The sequence below is a fragment of the Bos taurus genome, chromosome 11 (genome assembly GCF_002263795.3).
Source record: "Bos taurus isolate L1 Dominette 01449 registration number 42190680 breed Hereford chromosome 11, ARS-UCD2.0, whole genome shotgun sequence".
Taxonomy (NCBI): Eukaryota; Metazoa; Chordata; class Mammalia; order Artiodactyla; family Bovidae; genus Bos; species Bos taurus.
The window spans coordinates 78,904,184-78,923,569 of NC_037338.1; the positions used below are offsets into that span (position 1 = coordinate 78,904,184).

General features: G+C 42.6%; 1 protein-coding gene across 1 annotated transcript; it reads left to right on the forward strand.

Annotated features, from left to right (window-relative positions):
• The first annotated feature begins 60 nt into the window (after positions 1 to 60).
• Positions 61 to 6,771, forward strand: TTC32 (tetratricopeptide repeat domain 32). The gene is made up of 3 exons (NM_001206132.1): positions 61 to 330; positions 4,902 to 5,068; positions 6,066 to 6,771. Exons 1-3 carry the CDS (start codon positions 179 to 181, stop codon positions 6,191 to 6,193), a joined length of 447 nt encoding a protein of 148 aa, NP_001193061.1. The 5' UTR covers positions 61 to 178; the 3' UTR covers positions 6,194 to 6,771.
• The last annotated feature ends 12,615 nt before the right edge of the window (positions 6,772 to 19,386 follow it).

The window sequence follows — 19,386 nt, forward strand, 5'->3', positions numbered from 1 at the left end:
GAGCGTCACCGATCTCGCGAGACGACGGGTCCTCGGAAGACACAAAATTCTTCGGCTGCTCTGGCCAAGGATTTTTGCCGAGTTAAATTCCAAGGTGCGGAAGTGCTGTGGGTTGTCGTCTCTAATCGCTCAGAAATCAACCCCCAGTTCCACAAGGAAAGCTAGGCCCCCAACCGCCATGGACGGGCAGCAAGGCCAGGAAAGTCCCGCAGCCCTAGCACTAGCCCAGGCTCATTTCAAGAAAGGTGAATACGCGGAGGCCGAGGCGCTGTACTCCGCTTACATTCGCCAGTGCGCCTGTGCAGCTTCGGAGGGAGCAGCACGCGGGAGGTAAGTATCGCGAGAAGTGGGGACAGCGGGGTCTCCGGAAGGTGGACGGCAAGGGCCCGGCTTTACTCGGCCTCTGGCACTCACCCGTCCAGCGGCCGGACGTTTGTTCTTTACAGAAAGGCGGTGAGGGAGCGTGCCTGGAGCGCAGGCCTCCGCACTTTGCTCCGGGACTCCGAGAACGGTGTCCCGACTCTATGTTACCTGACCCGGAGTCTTAGAGCGGATAGGGCTTTTCCCACCTGTCACTTTAACAAGACCTGGTGAGGGCGAGTTGCCGCGCGGGTGCCACGTGAGCGCACAGCGTCGCGACTCAAACCGCGCGACATCACAGCAGGTGCTCTGGGTTTTCACGTGTGAAAAGAAATTTAAATATGTGGAAATAGTATAATGAACCTCCAGGTGACCATCCCTGGGCTTAAGCATTGTCACTTCACCCAGGGGATCAGGTTATTCACCCAGGGATGTCTCAGAATACATTTCTAGCCGTTAAAGGATTTAAAAAGACGCAACCACAGTATCATTATTCTTAACGTCATTAATCCAGTGTCATTATTTGGAATTTTCCTGTTTGATCAATAAAAGTTGTTTGGCTGGTTGGTGTTTTCGCGGTTGGTTCAAGTCAGGATGCACGTCGTTTCTAAGCCTTTAAGGCTCCCCTTCATTTTCTCCCCTTGCAGTTTATTTGGTGAGAAGGATATCCTCACCAAAGGATATCCAGTCCTATGTCCTGAGACTTGCCCATATTTTGGATCTTCTGGATTTACCCCCCACCCCATGTCATTTAATATAGTCCTCTGTCTTACGCATCGCTTGTGAGTTGGTAGTTAAATCTTGAGGTTTGATCGAATTCAGATCCAAAATTATGGTGAGAATATTGTTATAGGTGTTGTGTACTTCTGTCAGAGAGCATGTAATATCTTTCTTTTTGTGATATTAGCAACCTTGATCCTGACCAGGGTTCCTGGCCTTCCCTAAACAAGAGAAATTGATTAGAAGCCAGACACGGAATTCAGGCAAGCTTTATTGAGGTCTCTGCTGCAGCAGAGCAGAGCAAAAAAACTAAGTTTCCCTTGCTTGCTTGGAGCAAGGGGTGAAGTTGGGATTGTGTCCAGGGGTCTTGAAGGCTGGTGGGGTGGCTTAGGTGGTTTGCCCACCTCTTTGGACCAAGGTTTTGAATGTAGGGGACATGTGAAGTACCCTGTTTCTGCTCCTGGCACCCTGTCTTTGCTTCCAGCACTTCAGAAGTGGCAGTTGGGATTTTATTTGGTTTGTATCTTCTTATCCATAACTGGCTCCAGCTGCAAATGCACTCAATTATTTTCAGTTCCTTATAGTTTTTGTATTTTGATGCTGGAGAAGACATTTGTCCAGGTGCAAACACTGCAGCAAATGGTCCTAAGTCCCAGCCCTCAGCCTGTCTCTACCTCACCTGCTCTGGCAAAGCATCTTATATTTACGCCTGAACGCGAAGCGTTTGTTGTACTCCAAGATTTGCCTTTGTTGTTCTTGTTAATGGTTCTTGTTGTTAGTGGTCCAGGATGAGAAAAAAAGAACAGAAAGCGGATAATGAGCAGTTTTTTTCTTGACAGTTTGAGTTGTCTGCTCTGTCACCCTCCTCCTTTCAGGGATTTGATTTTTTTTTTTTGACCAGATGCCAGCTTGTGTTTTGTGTATGAGGCTCAAGAATCTTCTCCTGTTTGTTAAACTCACATGGAATTAAATCAGAAAAATTAAGTGGCTTTCTCATTTCAATAATACACCAGAATAATAGTTAATAGTTTTGAACAAGCAGTAATATGATACCACACCTTCCCCCCAAAATTATTAAACAGAAAATTTAGTTTTCTATTCTTGTTTCAAGCTGGAAGAATAGACTTATCTAGTAGGTTAAAACACTTTTTTATTTTTAAATTTTCATTGTAGTTGCTGCTATATAATATGTTAGCTGGACTGTGCTAAGTTGCTTTAGTCATGTCTGACACTTTGCAACCCTGTGGACCGGAGGCCGCCAGGTCCTCTGTCCATTGGATTCTCCAGGCAAGAATACTGGAGTGGGTTGCCAGTTCCTTCTCCAGTATAATATGATACAGGTGTACAGTATAGTGATTTACAATTTTTTAAGGTTATACTTCATTTATAGCTATTATAAAATATGGTCTATATTCCTGTGTTGTACAGTATACATTTGTAGCATATTTTATACCCAGTGTTTTGTACCTCTTAGTCCCCTCTCCTTGTTTTGCCCTTCCCCCTTCTGTCTGTCCACCGGTAACCACTAGTTTGTTCTCTATGAGTCTGCTTCTTTTTTAGGCTGCAGTCCATGGGGTTGCTAGGGGTTGGACACGACTGAGCGACTTCACTTTCACTTTTTACTTTCATGCATTGGAGAAGGAAATGGCAACCCACTCCAGTGTTCTTGCCTGGAGAATCCCAGGGACAGGGGAGCCTGGTGGCTGCCGTCTACGGGGTCACACAGAGTCAGACATGACTGAAGCGACTTAGCAGCAGCAGCAGTAAGTTTCGAAAAGGATTTATCAGCAATAAGCATATTGATGCCATCTAGTATTGTTACAGCTTCTTGGTGCATCTCAGCCTGAGAGCACAGATTTATTGTGTGGCAAATTTAATTTATGCCCCTTACCAGCATAAGAAAGAAAATCTGCAATGGTTTAGTAGAAGATTGCTCAGCATGCCTGCATGAACCTTCACATTTTCTTATAGTTTTTAAATTCTTCTAGGAGCTCCTGGTTAAACAGAATTCTATCATTTTCAACTTTCTTCTTTAAATATATCTTTTAGAGTTCGTTTATTTTTAAATAATGAGTCACTGAATCATTTTGAAACAGTATTCGCAATCTTTGCATGCCTGCCACTCTGAATGGTTTATAACATTTTCTTTTAATATCCAAAAGTGCAACCTTAGCCATCAACTTTATTTCCAAATATTTTTTCTTTGCTAAAGTTAGCAAGTGCAAAAAAAAAAAAAACAAAAACTACATTTGGATTAGGTAACTTGGTTATATTCCATTAAAATAAACACTATCATTACAAAAATCTCAATGTTAAAAAAATTTGGCTTTAACTGTTAGCCCATGTCTTTCAAATATGAAACAATTTTCATATGGAGAATAGGCTTTTAGAATTTGTTATAATGAGGTCTAATTCTAAATTAAATATCTGATGATCCTCTGATAATAAGACATCTATCACAAAGTTTTGAAGCTTAGAAATTTAATGATTAAAACCTTACTGAGTCCTGAGGCTGCATTTTACTTAAAACTCTTTACTGGGCAGCAGTTCAGCTAGTGTCATAACAGAGATCGGTGATTGGAGTGTCCCCCTTGTTCTCTAGGATTTCACGGTGGTGCTTGTGGCGTCCTGAAGTGTCTGTGTACCCAGTCTCTCAGTCCTAGTTCACAGAAACAGGCGTTTTCTAAATTGCAGTGGTTCCTCTCTACTGGTAGGAAACTTCAACTTGAAGGAGACCCCCTAGGCTGTGAGTACCCCTCCTGGCAGCAGTAGTTACAGTGCCTGAGATCTCAAGGATTAGGATGTTTAGAGAAGTTACTTTTTGTAACACTAACTGCAGTCACAAATATTTTCTGAGAACTAGATTTTGCTCTGTGGAGCTTAAATGAAGACTGACAGATGAGTTTAGCCTGCATCTTCCCTGTTTGGTTCAAACTTGAGAGTCCCCTTTGCAAAAAAGAAAGGAAAACAGAATCTTTCTGCAGAGCCCATTGAAGTTCTCTGTGTAGATGGTTTGCCCTTTTACAAGTAGTATGTGGGACTGTGTCGGGATGTGTCCTGTTGAGCTGGTGGTTGGTCAGAGCTGCCTGGATGTCTAACCCCTCACAGGAAAGGCTGCTTGCTCACAGCTCCTTGGGCAGCCTCCGGAACCCTCAGATGCAGAGCCAGTTCTGCACACTGGAGTCCCAGTGTGGACCTGAGCTGTGATGTCTTTCTAGCAGGAAGCCGGTTTGGCCTCCGGAGAATGTTGGCTGAGGCTGGAGGGAGGGCAGGTCATCCTCAGACAGCACACCTGGGGATCAGTGTCTTGGATTTTCACTCAGGGCTGACTTTTCTTTCTTTACTGGTGGAAAATGATTTCAAATCTCACTGTTTGAAGATCCTTAAAAAACTTGAGGATAAAACTGATGATTCATTTTATGACATGGCCATAGTGAACTTGGACTTTGGGCTGGCTTTCTCCCCTTGCTCATTTCAATTCTGAATTGTCTTCTTTGCCCCACTGGCATGTGCTTTAAACAATCATTTTAATATTACATTCAGCAAAACACGGTGACAATGAACAGGGGCTTTGACCACACAGTAAAATGAACGCACTTTTTAGATTGACATTGTAGTGCTAAACAACCCTGCAAAAGTAGACAGCAGGATTAAACAGAAACTGACGCCATGGCTTTATTTCCTTACCCTGTTTCTTCCGCTTGGTTTTGCAGTGTCGACACTGCATGTTACAGGCTATGAAGTTTGACAATACCCAAAAGAGAGTGAAAGTGGAAACGAGGGGTAACACTGTGTTTTTAATGTGAACTTTTTGTTTAAAGCAAATGCAGCCCCGAGGATTTGGCTACTGCATTTAACAACAGGGGGCAAATCAAGTACTTCAGGGTTGATTTTTACGAAGCCATGGACGACTACACATCTGCTATAGAAGTCCAACCCAGTTTTGAAGTTCCATATTACAACAGAGGCTTGATATTGTATAGGCTGGGTAAGAAGTTCTTTCTTCCCCCTTTTGTCTTTGACAGTATTTTGTGAATTCAGATCTGTCAAATGTTGTAAAACGGATGGAGTAATCATCCAGGGTGAAACTTAGGTGAAATTTAGTTTTAGAGCCAGGAACAAAGGAAGTGTACCTGAATTTATTTTAGGCTTTCAGTGGGTATTAGAGACCGCAGCAGGGCACTGGGGTGGGAATTGCAGCCGGGCACGGGAGTGAGAGCCATCCCATTACTTTGTCCCTGTGCGTCCCCAGCTGTGAAATGAGGGTAATGCTCCTGATCCACTGTGCAGCTTTTCTGAGTTACAACCTTTGAAGGCACTCATGCTGTGTTTGTGCTTAGTTGCTCAGTCGTGTCCCGACTCTTTGTGTCCGATTCTTTGGGACCCCATGGTCTGCAGCCCGCCAGGCTCCTCTGTCCATGGGATTCTTCAGGCAAGAATACCGGAATGGGTTGCCATGCCCTTCTCCAGGGGATCTTCCCAACCCAGGGATCAAACCGGTGTCTCCTGCATTGCAGGTGGATTCTTTACCAGCTGAGCCACCAGGGAACACCACTTGAGACGATATATAGGAAAGGGATTTTAGATTTTGGGACTACGGGGACTATGAGGATTGTTTCTCATTTAAAGGGTTAAAAATAATATTCATTTCCTGTTTCTTAATTTTACTGTTATTACATTAAATAGGGAATATTTTATTGAAAGTTTGTGTCAATTTAAGGTATTTACCGGTTAAATCCCTGTAGGTAGCCCATAACTAATTTTAAGTATATTGTTCTATAAGGGTGTGCAAAGTTACTGTGGTACACACATCCGTATATCATTATCAAGAGGAAAAAATTCCTTTAGTAAGAGTGGTTGAAAGCTTGTAAATATAAAAGTAGGAGTATGTGTATCCAAACTTTCCTATGAATAATATATAGAAATACTCAACTTTTTTTCCTCTTTTTTCATCCCCCCCCACCCCACTGTGGGTTCTTATACAGGATACTTTGATGATGCTTTGGAAGATTTCAAGAAAGCATTAGACTTAAATCCTGGATTTCAAGATGCTGTTTTGAGCTTAAAACAGACTATTCTAGACAAAGAAGAAAAGCAAAGAAGAAATTATTGAAAATTTTAACTCATGATCCTAATGGCTGGCATCTCCTTGTCTCTAATTGAAAGCTGATGTTAAACTGTTTTGATTTATATTTAAGATAAAGAGATTCATGCATCAGCACTGAAAGTTAAATGCTATACCTGAGGTAATTGACTTTAGGTTGAGTAACTATGTTGAGTAGGTATGCTTTTTATAAAGTGTAAATAATTAATAATAATGTATAATTGTATCTTATTACAGTACAATGTTTAAAGAAATGTGTAGTATTTTCTTCAGGAAAACTGTTTTGCTGTTTTTTATTCCCAACTTTTTATTTAAAAATTTTTACCTCATCAGAAAATTGGAAGTATGGTACAATAAACACTTTTAAACTTTTAACTGAGATTCACCAGTTGTTAGCATTGTATCACATTTGCTTATTCTCTGTATTTAAATATATAACTTTTGTGCTGAACTGTTTGAAAATAAGTTGCAGATATCACCATACTTTACCCTTAAATATTTCGACGTGCACTAAGAATAGAGACAGCCTTCTTTATAGCCACAACACCATTATAATACCTAATAAAACTAATAATTCTATAATACCATCCATGCCCAGCCCATATTTGAATTCCCCAGTTGTTTCCAAAATGTCTTGTGTAGATTTTTGTTTCTGGGATCTGGAGTCAGTCAAGTTAACACTGCGTTCTGTTGTTAAGTCTCTGTGTTTTTTAATCTACAATAGTTGCCTCCTCATTTTCTCCCCGTGGCATTTACTTTGAGAGTAAAGCTGTCTTATTTTATAAAGCTAGGCTAGCGAGACATAATATTGGGCTTAACAATACACATCTTTCATGAGAGCCATTTGAAAGAATTCAACTTAAATTTTTTTTTTCTCTAGTAATCATCGATAAGGTAGTTAAGCTTTAAATATCAAGCATAGTTTTCTGTCTCTGGATAATGACAGTAATGTTCACCATCATCAACATTTACTGAATACTCAATATAAGCCAAGCACTGTTCAAACTCTGAATAATAAATTCTGAGTGGAATGGGGGTGGTTAGAGAGGTGAAAAACTGACGAAAAGCACTTAGAAAATAGAGGGCTTTTTGAAAATCTGTTCTATTTGGGTGCTACCAGGGAACAATTAGGCTGTGATGAAGCTTTCCTGAACTGGGAAAAATTTGAAGGGAAAACAAGCCAGAGTCAGCCATGTCTCACCTACATTTGTGTGTGTGTGTGTGTGTCTTATTGTTGAAGTTTTGGCTTTCAAAAATTCAGATCCTGCATCTGTGAATCTCCCAAACTAGTTTATTATTGCTATGGAAAAATGGTTCTGGGGTGCAAATGGCCCTAATTAAGAGAAAAGAGTATGTTTGCCCAGTGTCCCCAGAGGAGGGTCAGAACTACGAAGTCATAACTACTATGACTTTCTCAGATGCCATCACCATTGTCAGCCTTCCAAGGGTTTTATTTTTTGTGGGTTTTTTTTTTTTTTAGTTTAAGTGATCTCATAAAGCAGAGGACGTAATTGCCTCGTTTGTTGTTCATAAATACTATCTGGCCAAATACATAAAGAACCTGGGCTGCAGGTGAATGACTATTAAACGGAAATGAAATTAGAATGGAAACAAAAAGTCCCTTTCTGGGATGATTCACATTTTCCAATATGACTTATCTTTCTATTTGTTGGAAATGTCTTTTAAAGAATTTATAAAATTGCATTAAAATATAGAAAAATTCCTCTTAAGAAAACTTGTTTTATAAACATATTTTAAAACTTATTTTAAAAAAAGCAAAGTCCATAGAACTTGGGAGAGTTTAAAGCCAGTCTACCCAGAAAATCAAGTATTAGAAAAATGCTTCAGTAACTTTATTTTCTCTTGGCTTATATTCTCTTTTCTTTTCTCTTGAATGGGATTAGATATAATATAAAGAAAAAAAAAAACTGTTAAAAATTTGATTTGGTTTGTAGGGTTTTATTATTTGACATTTCTTCATCATTTATCAGAAAAAAAGTCACTGAAGTTCAGAATCAGCACTTGCTTATTTGGAACCCAAGCACTTATTTTCCTCAGGTTACTGGAAATAATTGATTTCCAGTTATTTTCTTTAAATTTTCCTCATTTATTTATTTCCTTATTTTCTATAAAACTTTAGACCTCACACATTCAGATTCTAAATTTCTGATTGAGTGAATAATACCTTTGTTATGTGCCTTTTAAAAAATATTCTGTTTTATGTTTGCTATTATTTATATTTCCCACATTTCAGTATCGGTTGAGCTCTTTTTTTTTTTCTTTTAACCAGAAAAGTACCCAAACTATGCTGTTTTCCAGTTTTTCTCTTTGAAAACAAGGCAGAAAATTGTAGATTGTTATAGTTTGTTCTTTACAAAGTAAGGTAAGAGAGAATAAGTGGATATATATTGCTCTTGAGCTTAGAAAATTACTTTTAACTCTTCAAAGCGTGGAGCTATGGGACTTTCCTGGTGGTCCAAAGGTTTAGACTCTGTCCTCCCAATGCAGGGGCCCCAGGTTTGATCCCTGGTCAGGGACCTAGACCCCATATGCTGCAACTAAGAAGGTCCTGCATGTCGCAACTAAGACCCAATTAAATAGATAAATATTAAAAAAAATAACATGGAGCTGTTTGTTTCTTTCCTGAAATCTGGAACTGAATGAAGCATGTGAATTTCCTTTATGCTGGCAAACCATAGCCTACCTGCTGGATGAGCAAGCAAAATTTCCAAGTCAGCTTTTAGTCATTTTCTGTTTGCCCATTTCCAGATTTTTCCTGTTTTTTCCTCTTTCACTGGCCTCTCCCTGCCCCACCCACCACACTATACATAGTCTTAGTCTTCTGCCATTTTGCAGACGTTAGCCTGTTTCAGAGGACATACTGTATTTCAACCCTGTCATGCAGTGTAAATCAATCCAATGTTTACACTGACAATCAGTATTTCCAGCTCTGCCAAATCTAATCCCTCTTAAACATTTAACTCTATGTTTCAAGTAATTAAACCCACATCCTGTTTAACAACTTTAATTTGTCCTTAAAAATACTTCTTTTAAATGAAAAGCCATGAAATGAAAAAAAAATTATGTTAATTTTAGTTGGAAAAATTATGAATTCCATTTTAGCCCAGATACCTAAATGCTTTTTGCAGATAGAAAAATATATCCATTGAGTGGTAAAGACAAGTTTATATGAGTTTCAATTTGAAATTACATAACTACATTTACAACAGTTACATAAACTATGTTTCCTTTACTCATTTCCGCCCCCTCTGCCCCTGTGTCATTAAAAAAAATCATTTTATTGAGATGCAAAGTGTACACTTCAATGGTTTTTAAGTATGTTTGGAGTTTCTGCATTGTTCTTACGTTTTTTCAAGCTTTTTGGGTCTTATGGTATTCTGGCAGGCAAACTGCATTTCATGAAGTTATAACACAGAAAAACACTTTTGGGCAAATTAAAGGCGAAGCATTGAGAGTGTTTCAAAACACCTAACAGGACACACACAAAACAGATGGAAGAGTCTTAAAAACTGCTGTCTCTTCTGATTCCATCCAAATAAGTAGCATGATTCCAATTTGGCTCATGTGATGTCCTCCGACTAGAAACTTGTGTGGAGTAACCAGGAGGTATGTCTCTGCCTGAAGCTGTGATGTTGAACTTTCACTTCTTATGGCATATTTATTTAATGTGTTTTGGTGAACAAGTTGTTATTTTAAAAAACAAATTACTGACAAACATATGGTGTAACTTTCCAAGAGCCAAGTGAAGAGGTAATGAAACAGTTGGTACGTGAGCTAAGTGTGTAATTTTAAAAGCTTCCTGATAAATGCTCATTGTCGTGTTTTCTATATTTCTCAAAAGTATGACATTAAATTATGGGAAAGGGATTCCAGTTTAGAATGGCGTTTGAGGAGAGACAGAGAAGACCTAGAGAGATTGAGACTTGTTGAATTTCACATTTAATGTTAAGGGGACTTCAAAAAAAAAAACCAAACAAACCACTACATCATTTCATCCTTTATGAAAAGAAAGAAGGATGAGAAATACAACCTTTTTTTGAAAAACAAAGTAATTGGTAGGATACAAAAAATACCTAATTGTTATTAAAGTAACAAGAAGATGAAAGGACATGTCCACATTGCAAAAGACATGATGAAAAAGAAGAAGCCTACAGGAAAGCTGCAAAAGCAGAAATTATGACCTGTGAATGTGCGTTTAACAGGGTGAAAAGAGCACTACAGCATAATGCCAGCTCTGTGTCTGTCAGCACGAACACGCACACGTCGGCGAGGTGACGAACGTCTCATTTTTCACAGGAGGAAATTGAGGCTAAGAAATTCAGTAACTTGCCCAAAGTTATGTCCCAAACACATATGAAATTCAAAACTGCTGTTAATATCAATTAGTTTTTTGTTGCTGGTTTCAACGCGAAACAGATACGTGGATTTGGTGGTTTTTTTTTTTTGGTCCCGATACAAAATTGAAATTACTCATAAAATGTTTTAGTATCCATCAAGGTGGGTATCAAGACAGTATTAAAATATACTTAGGTTTTATATAGCATTATTATGATTCTAGAATTGCTTGTTGGTAATTTTCCTGCCTGATTGAAAACAGACACACAAGATGGTGAAAAGCAGATTAATATTAAAAGCAAACTCCATTTGGAAAATTGAAAGCCATAGCTGCCAATATGTAAATTTGTATCTTATGTTAAGAAAAAGTATCCAACATTTGTAAAGAAAGCAAAAGGAGGATTGCATAGCTTTTCAATATCATACTGAGCACAGTCTAGCAAACCCACCCACAGAGTATCTAAATTCTCCAGGGTTGCGTCTGTCTTTTATTTCCTATTTACTCTTAAAATTTTTTTTTTGTTTATTTACTTTTACTTTTGGCTGCACTGGGTCTTCGTTGCTGGGCACAAGCTTTCTCTAGTGGGGGCTACTCTTTGTTGCCATGAGCGGGCTTCTGATTGCAGTGTCTCTTTTTTTGTAGAGCACGGTCCCTAGCGTACACAGGCCCAGGAGTTGTAGCTCGCAGGCTTACTTGCTCCATGGCATGTGGAATCTTCCTGGACCAGGGATTGAATCCATGTCCCCTGCATTGGCAGACAGATTCTCAGCCACTGAACCACCAGGGAAGTCCTCCTGTTTATTCTTGATTAGGACCCAGACCCTGTCAGGTTACACGTAACTTGAAGATTTTTCTTTTTTCCCCCAGAGAAGATGTAAATGATTTCAGTCTGGTAGACATGATAACTCTCAAAGTTATGGTTTTCTGGCCTGAAGGACATTACCTAGGTTTGATTTTAACCCAGTAACTTTATTCCCAAGTAAAGCTGGGATCTTCCTCATGGAAGGCTTTCATCCTCGTGGTTCTCTGGTTATTGAATTAAATAAACACTTGTCATGTGAGGGTTTGAAAGCATGCACTGGCACATCACTCACAGAAGAAGCGGAGTTCTCACAAAAGCTCCCTTGAGGAAACTTGTACTTGCTGTTTCCTCTGCACCCTCACCCCAAGGCCAGGCCCTCATGACCTTCAGGTCTTTGCTTCCTTCTCACCTCCTCTGACCACCACATTTAAAATGCAAAACCCAGGACTTCCCTGGCGGTCCATTAGTTATGCGGGTCCCACCCCTGGTCAGGGAGCAAAGATTCCACCTGCATTGGGGCTAAAAAGCCAAATCATAAAACAGAAACAATATTGTAACAAATTCAATAAAGACTTTAAAAATGGTCCACATCAAAAAGAAAAAAAATCTTGAAGAAAAAGCAAATCCCGATTCTCACCTCACTTTATTTTTCTCTTTCTACCCCATCATGCGTTTTTTGCTTTTTTAGTTTCCCTTTGTTCTTAGCCCCCCGGGAAGGTAAGCTGTATCAGGGTGGGGATTTTGATATGTTTTGTTTACTGCTGTATCATCAGCACTAAACAGTGCCTGGCACACAGAAGGACCTCAAAGATGTTGAACGGATAAGTGAATTAGTGATCATCAACTGTCAATTGACTTGCTGTTTAGATCATGCAGGTTCATTCCTGGCTGTTAGGTGTGGAGTGAGCAAGTGTCTGACATCTCATTTCAACACTGATCTTGAGAAAGGGCCTGATATACAGTTGTTTTCATTTTATTTGAAACAGCTCATGGTTCTAGTTTAATTTAGAGAAAGAAAGCTCTCTAAAAGACAAGGTTAAATTCTGCAAGGACTTTCTGTTTTAATAGGGCTTTATAATAGGGACCTGTTATGGGCTGACATGCTGAAGTCTTATGCATGGCGCTTGAGAATATGGACCCTATTTGGGGTTGTTGTGATGTAATTAGTTAATAATATGAGGTCATGTTGGAGAGGGGCAGGCCCTTAATCCAGTATGTTGTTGTTCAATCGCTAAGGCTTATCCAACTCTTTGCAACCCCATGGACTGGGGCACACCAGACTTCCCCATCCTTCACTGTCTCCCGGAATTTGCTCAGACTCACGTCCATTGAGTTGGTAATGCCATGCAACCATCTCATCCTCTGTCACTCCCTTCCTTTTCTGCTCTCAATCTTTCCCAGCACTGGGGTTTTTTCCAATGAATCAGCTCTTTGCATCAGGTGGCCAAAGTATTGGAGCTTCAGCATCAGTCCTTCCAGTGAATATTCTGGGTTGATTTCCTTTAAGATCCAGTATGTTTGGTGTCCTTATAAGAAGGAGATTTGGATGCAGACAGACATGGAGGAGAAAGGCACGTGAAGACAAGGCAGAGACTGGAGTGATGCTGCCACAAGCCAAGAATTGTCTGGGACCACCAGAACTCAAAGAGTCAAGGAAGGACCTCCCCAGGAGGCTCTGGAGGGAGTGAAGCCCCACTGACATCTAGATTTCAGATTTTTAGTGTCCAGAACCGTAAGAGAAAAGGTTTCTCATAAGCCACCCAGTTTGTGGCACTTTGTTACGCTTGGCAGCCCTGGGAAACTAGAAGAGCACACAGTATATATCCGGTTCCATTTCTAAACCTTTTACACTTAGGCCTTCATGTTCTTGCACCCGCAGAACCCAGCTCTGTGGGAAGACGGGTGAGCATTTCATTAGAACCGGGGAGGGGAGGGAAGAGAGGGCTCTTGTTCTCCTGTATGGTCATGACCCTAAAGGGCCCAGGACTAAGCTCCCTACAAAACAGGCTGGTTTGCCATGGCTGCCTGCAGAGAAGTTCATAACCACCCATGTGCCTTAGAGACACTCAGCTCTTGGAGAACAGAGGCTCCACTGGCTGGAGAATGGAAAAGAAAAGTGGGAGTTCCTTCAGGCTGCCAAACAACAAGCCGTTACAACAAGCCAGGTGAGACGCCATCCAAGTTGGCGGAGCCGGCAGGATTGGGAGCCGTCTGTGGGGCCTGCAGAACAATAATCCTTTCCATTATGAAGACCAGCTGCCGGGAGACTTACTGGAACAGCCACAGCCTCTTGGATGTGGAGGGTGGGCTGGGTGAATGGAGCAAGGCGTCTGTGCATGGAGCCGCAAGCCACCATCTGTCACTGATGCCCGCACGTGACAATGGCCAGGGGCCACGTCTCTACCCCACCTCCCTGCCTCTGCTCCGGTGTTCTCTCCTGGAAAGCCCTCTTCCCTGCATTTGTTTAAATCCTGTTTATTCTTCAAGTCCCAACAACTACTGTCAAACCCTCCCCTGCCAAATCAGCCCAAACTCATCTCATTGTTCTTCATGTTTCCACTGTGGCCTCAAAAGAGCACCTTCACCACTGAATGTAGTCCACAGGCCAGCAGGGTGGGCATCACCTGGGAGCTTGGTAGAAGCGCAGACTCCAGCCCTAAGCTAGACTTACTGACCCAGAATTAATATCTTCATGAGCTCTCGAGATGCTTCATCTGCACACCAAAATGTGGGAAGCACTGGCCCATATCACTGGTTCTCAGAGTGTTTCTAGACCTGCAGCACCAGAATCACCTAGGAACTTGTCAGAAGGTAACATTTGGACCCACCCTAGGCCCTCTGAATCTGACTCCCTGGGAGCGGAGTCAGGATGGGGCCTACCCTTCTCCAGGGTACTCTATGGACATTCAAATTTGCAAACCACTTGTCTCTATCATTCAGTCCAGCATCTAAGAATGCTATCTCATCTCCTGTGTGTTTGTCCTTCCCTTTCAAGCCGGGGACCCTGAGAACAGGATCAGTGTTTGTGTACATCTCTCTGGCTCTAAGGCCAGGTCTAGGCATGGCACACCTGGTGTCCAGAGTAACCGACCAGTGCCTCTATTCAAGCACATGGTGGCTGAAGAGGAGAGGATGAAAGGGGGAGATGCAGGGAGATTTCTTTTTTTTAAATATAAATTTATTTATTTTAATTCGAGGCTAATTACTTTACAATATTTTAGTGGTTTTGCCATACATTGACATGAATCTGCCATGGGTGTACATGTGTTCCCCATCCTGAACCCCCCTCCCACCTCCCTCCCCATCTCAACCCTCTGGGTCATCCCAGTGCACCAGCCCCGAGCATCCTGCCTCATGCATTGAACCTGGACTGGTGATTTGTTTTACATATGATAATATACATGTTTCAATGCCATTCTCCCAAATCATCCCACCCTCGCCCTCTCGCCATTAAAAAGAATACATTAGAATCAGTTCTAATGAGGTGGATGAAACTGGAGCCTATTATACAGAGTGAAGTAAGCCAGAAAGAAAAAAAACCAATACAGTATACTAACGCATATATATGGAATTTAGAAAGATGGTAACAATAACCCTATATGCGAGACAGCAAAAGAGACACAGATGATGTATAGAGCAGTCCTTTGGACTCTGCAGGGAGATTTCTCATTGTTCTCCTGAGTTTCCTGAGGACTCGAATTGGGGATGGGGAGGCTTTATGCTTCTCTCAAATTGGAGACCAAGTGGGTGTCATGGAATTTGGCATAATGACTCAATAGCTCATCAGGGCCTGATTTGATTCAAAATTCTGTTTCCAGCAGTTTTATGTGGGTTTTCCACCCTGGAAAAAGTCACTGCCATTGAGCAAGGAAAACAATGCTGGCTGAGTGTGCCTTTCTCTGGATCAATAAGCCCCTCATCTGGGCAAGTGGAAGTGGCTAGCTCTTCTGGCGCGTGGTGTCAGCGAGAAGGATTTTCAGACACCGCTGTGTCCTGTCACCACCAATCACCCCCAGAGCCAGCAGTCCTGTTGGGAGGAGAATGTTCCAGAACGTGGCCTCAAGTGCTCTTCCTCCTCAGCCTGGCTGCTAGCTTTCAGATTTCTAGACATAATTACTTTTGAATTGCTTAATGGGCATATAATTTTCATTGGAGTCATATGACACTTGAGCTGGAAAAAATCATCTCCTTTGTTTATTATTTATTTAAAAGATTTTTTTTTTTTTTGGCCATGTCATTCGGCTCTCAGGATCTTAGTTCCCTGACTAGGGATGGAACCTGGGCCCACAAAAGTGAGAGTCCGAGTCCTAACCACTGGATCACCAGGGAGTTCCCTAAAAGATGTTATTATAATTTTTTTTTTAGAGAAGCTTTAGGTTTACAAAAAAACAGAGAGAAAGTAACAGAGATTGCCTATGTATCTTCTACCCTCACACATGCATAGCCTCCCCAGCTAGTACTGTCACTCACTAGAATGGTACATTTTTACCAAGGATAAACCTACATTGATGCATCTCAAACAGCCAAAGCCCATAGTTGATCCTAAACTCCTATGAGTTTAGACAAATGTATGCTAGCATATGGGTTTCCCTGGTGGCTCAGGTGGTAAAGAATCCACCTGCAGTGCAGGGGAGCACAGAGAAAATTTCAGGGCAGTGAAATAAAGAGATGGGACTACCAGACCACCTTATCTGCCTCCTGTGAAACCTGTATACAGGACAAGAAGCAACGGTTAGAACCGGACATGGAACAATGGACTGGTTTAAAATTGGGAAAGGAGTACATCAAGGCTGTATATTGTCACTCTGCTTATTTAACTTGTATGCAGAATACATCATGTGGAAATGCCAGGCTGGATGAATCACAAGCTGGAGTCAAGATTGTAGGGAGAAATATCAACAGCCTCAGGTACGCAGCTGATACCCTAATGGGGGCTTCCCTGGTGGCTCAGACAGTAAAAAAAAAAACAACAAAAAAACACCTATCTGCATTGTGGGAGACCTGGGTTCGATCCTGGGTTGGGAAGATCCTCTGGAGGAGGGCATGGCTACCCAATATTCTTGCCTGGAAAATTCCAAGTACAGAGGAGCCTGGCGGGCTATAGCCTGGTCCTACCTCAGTCCAGATTGAGAGGATGACAAACAAAAAAGACAAGCGCCTCAGCCACTGGGAAGCCAATCCCTGCCAATTCTGCACGGAAATTTGTTCTTGGGACAAATTTAGGTGCAAGGGTCAAAAACTTATTCAGATTCAACTCGAGTCAAAATGGACTTTATTTTAAGGATACAAGTTTCATGGGATCCAAGACTGAGCGTGGGGTGGTGGTGGTGGGGAGGGGAGAGCCATTGCTCCCTGCCAGCTGCCCCCAGCCCAACCTCACTGGTGTCCTGAGGAGCCCAGGACAGAGCACTGGGGTTTGAACCGACTGGTAGTGCAGCCAGGCATGTTTAGGGGGAGGCTGGACCTCTTCCGGAGCACTGGGTTGGAGGATGGAGCTTACAGAGAGTGACTTAGAATAAGGACAGTTTGTCTGCCCACTGCTGCTGTGCCACGTCGTGGGGGCATGGTGCCACTGCTGCCCGGGAGGAACCCAGAGGAGCACAGACTCTGAAACCTGGGCTGCTCCCAGAGAGGAAGGAGAGGAAGTGGTCCAGCTACACAGTTTCAGTTCTTCATTCCACTTATCAGGGGAGTCCCTCTAACCCAGGTTGAGGAGGGATGGGTACAGGGGTGGAGAGATGTCTTTGCTATTAGAGCTCCACCCACATGGAAGTAGGCATGGATGGACTGGGGGGACATAGTCTTTCTTCTCCTCTCAATAGTCTAGCTGCAACTGCCTTGATTCAGCATGTTAGAGCCTCTGCTCTTTACGTTCAGAGCCCCTTCCCCTTTCAAGAAGGCTCTGAGTTGCTACACCCCTCCTGAAGTCTTTCTCACTCTCCTCAGAGCTATTGTCCCTTCTCTGAATATGTGTGCTCATCAGCTTATACTCATTTATATAGGGCCTTATGCTTTTCAAAACAATTCAAGTTTTGATCAGTGGTTATAGCAAATACTGTCTTCTTAGGAGCCCTTTAAGGGTCTCCTTTACGTGGGCCAATGCATGTGTATTTATTTGTGCTCAGTTGCTCAGTCATGTCCGACTCTTTGTGACCCCATGGAGTGTAGCTTGCCAGGCTTCTCTGTCCATGGGATTTTCCAGGCAAGAATAGTGGAGTTGGTTGCCATTTACTCCTCCAGGGGATCTTCCTGACCCAGGGATGGAAACTGCATCTCCTATGTGGGCCAATACTTGCACTTAAACTTTGTGTTTCCTTTTCTTTGATGTTCTTGGTGTTTCTAAAATTGTGATCATGAATTAGGGGCTGGAGGTCCTCAATGGGGAGAAGCCAGCATCTTGAACTAGCCTCTGAGGCCCAACAGGGGTCCAGCCCCAACAGGGACTCTGTGGCCAGAACTCTTCATCACCAAGGCCAAGAACTACACCTCACTCAGCCCACCCTGGCCCTTACAGCTAACCAAACCATGATGTTCAGCTAGGTTAACAGGATGGACCACCCATTTTTATAGTGAGATACATTGACCCCCTGAGACCATTACATGGGCTAGGAAGGGAAGACTGGGCCGAGTGGAGGGATTAGTCCATTACAGCATGTTCTGGAAGGGAGACAAGCTCCATAATTGGGCCTGGGGGGAACATTCTTACTACCTTCCTCAGAGACTGCTTCAGGACTGGCCAGGAAGGGCCCCACAACTGTAGGCCTACATCTGAGGCCATTAGATCACATGTGGAGGAAGAAAGGGCCAGGCCAAGATGGCCTCCAAAGCCAGACTGCGTTCTGTCAGCTTCCACAGAAGAGTTAATATTGATCCCTGTGGGAGTGAAGATGGTTACCTGGTCATCACTGGAAAACACCATCACCTGGAGAAGTGGGCTTCATACATGTTGCTATGGAGATCATGACTGTTCCTGACAGGTCAGGAAATGTGAGAAAGTGGGGACAGTTCAACTGGAGCTGTTGAAAGCCCTTGTGGAGAACTTAGTTCCTGAGCAGCGTCTTCCTCCATGGAAGGACTCCAGATGTGATGAGTATCCTTGTCGCCGATGTTTCTCCTTTGCTAACTGGAGACTAGACAGCAGAGCTGAGGTAATTCGCCTTATGTCATAAACTCTAAGGCGACAGGCTTGGAGGGCCTTTGCTGTGGAACCGTGAGAATGCTCCCTGTTTAATGAAGGGGTCAAGATCCCTGAATCGGAACACCACTGACAGGGCAGCAGGGCTGACATGTCCTGGGGTTAAAGGTGTTTGAAATTTGAAATCTGTTGATATTTATGGCATGCCCTACAGGTGGTCCTGGAGAGAGCTAACACAGTGACCACCACCATGACGAGGAAGCAGAAAGCAGGTCAGGACAGTGGCCAGGACCTTTAGGTGCTGTCCTCTGAGGAGGAAGAAGGCAGGGTCTCAGGGTGGGCAGGGCTCTCAGGTGACAAATGTGTTCTGAAGTTCCCTCTCAGATCTTGGCTTTCTGGCTAACAGGCCCCATTGTCACTGAACTCAGGCCATATGGTTAAGTATACTTTCCTGGCCCAAGTTCAAGGTGCATGTAGAGGTGGGGAGTCGCTGAGGCAGGAAGACTAAGATTTCTTGGCTCATGTGGACTTTCTTCCAGGGCTTCCTTCCTTAAGAAGGATAACCACACTTGTTAAACGTCTCATAAAATGCCTGAAAATTAGCATAGCCAGACACTAGACAAGCTTGATGGGTGAGGGCCAGGTGGTTTGGGCCAAAGTCTTTAGAACTCACGCAGATCTGCAGGCAAGGCCTCTTCCTCAGGCTGAGTGAGCAAAATGGGCCCAGCTGAGACGATGCTGTGATTCACAGAGAGCTGTTCAGAGAACTCAACAGAAAGGCGACTTTGTAGGTTGGTCAGGACTTGAGGCAGCTCTCAGAAGGTTGAGCTCATCTTGGGTAACAGAAGGGAAAGATGAAGCTTTTCATGGGCAGAACATGTTAGGGTCATCGCTCTACAACTCGGTAG

Excerpts from the sequence above, each read along its gene's own strand:
- TTC32 (NM_001206132.1), top strand. The coding sequence starts at position 179 with ATGGACGGGCAGCAAGGCCAGGAAAGTCCCGCAGCCCTAGCACTAGCC. Across the intron at positions 331-4,901 it reads GAGGGAGCAGCACGCGGGAG|CAAATGCAGCCCCGAGGATT; the intron begins GTAAGTATCGCG and ends TTTTGTTTAAAG. Across the intron at positions 5,069-6,065 it reads CTTGATATTGTATAGGCTGG|GATACTTTGATGATGCTTTG; the intron begins GTAAGAAGTTCT and ends GTTCTTATACAG.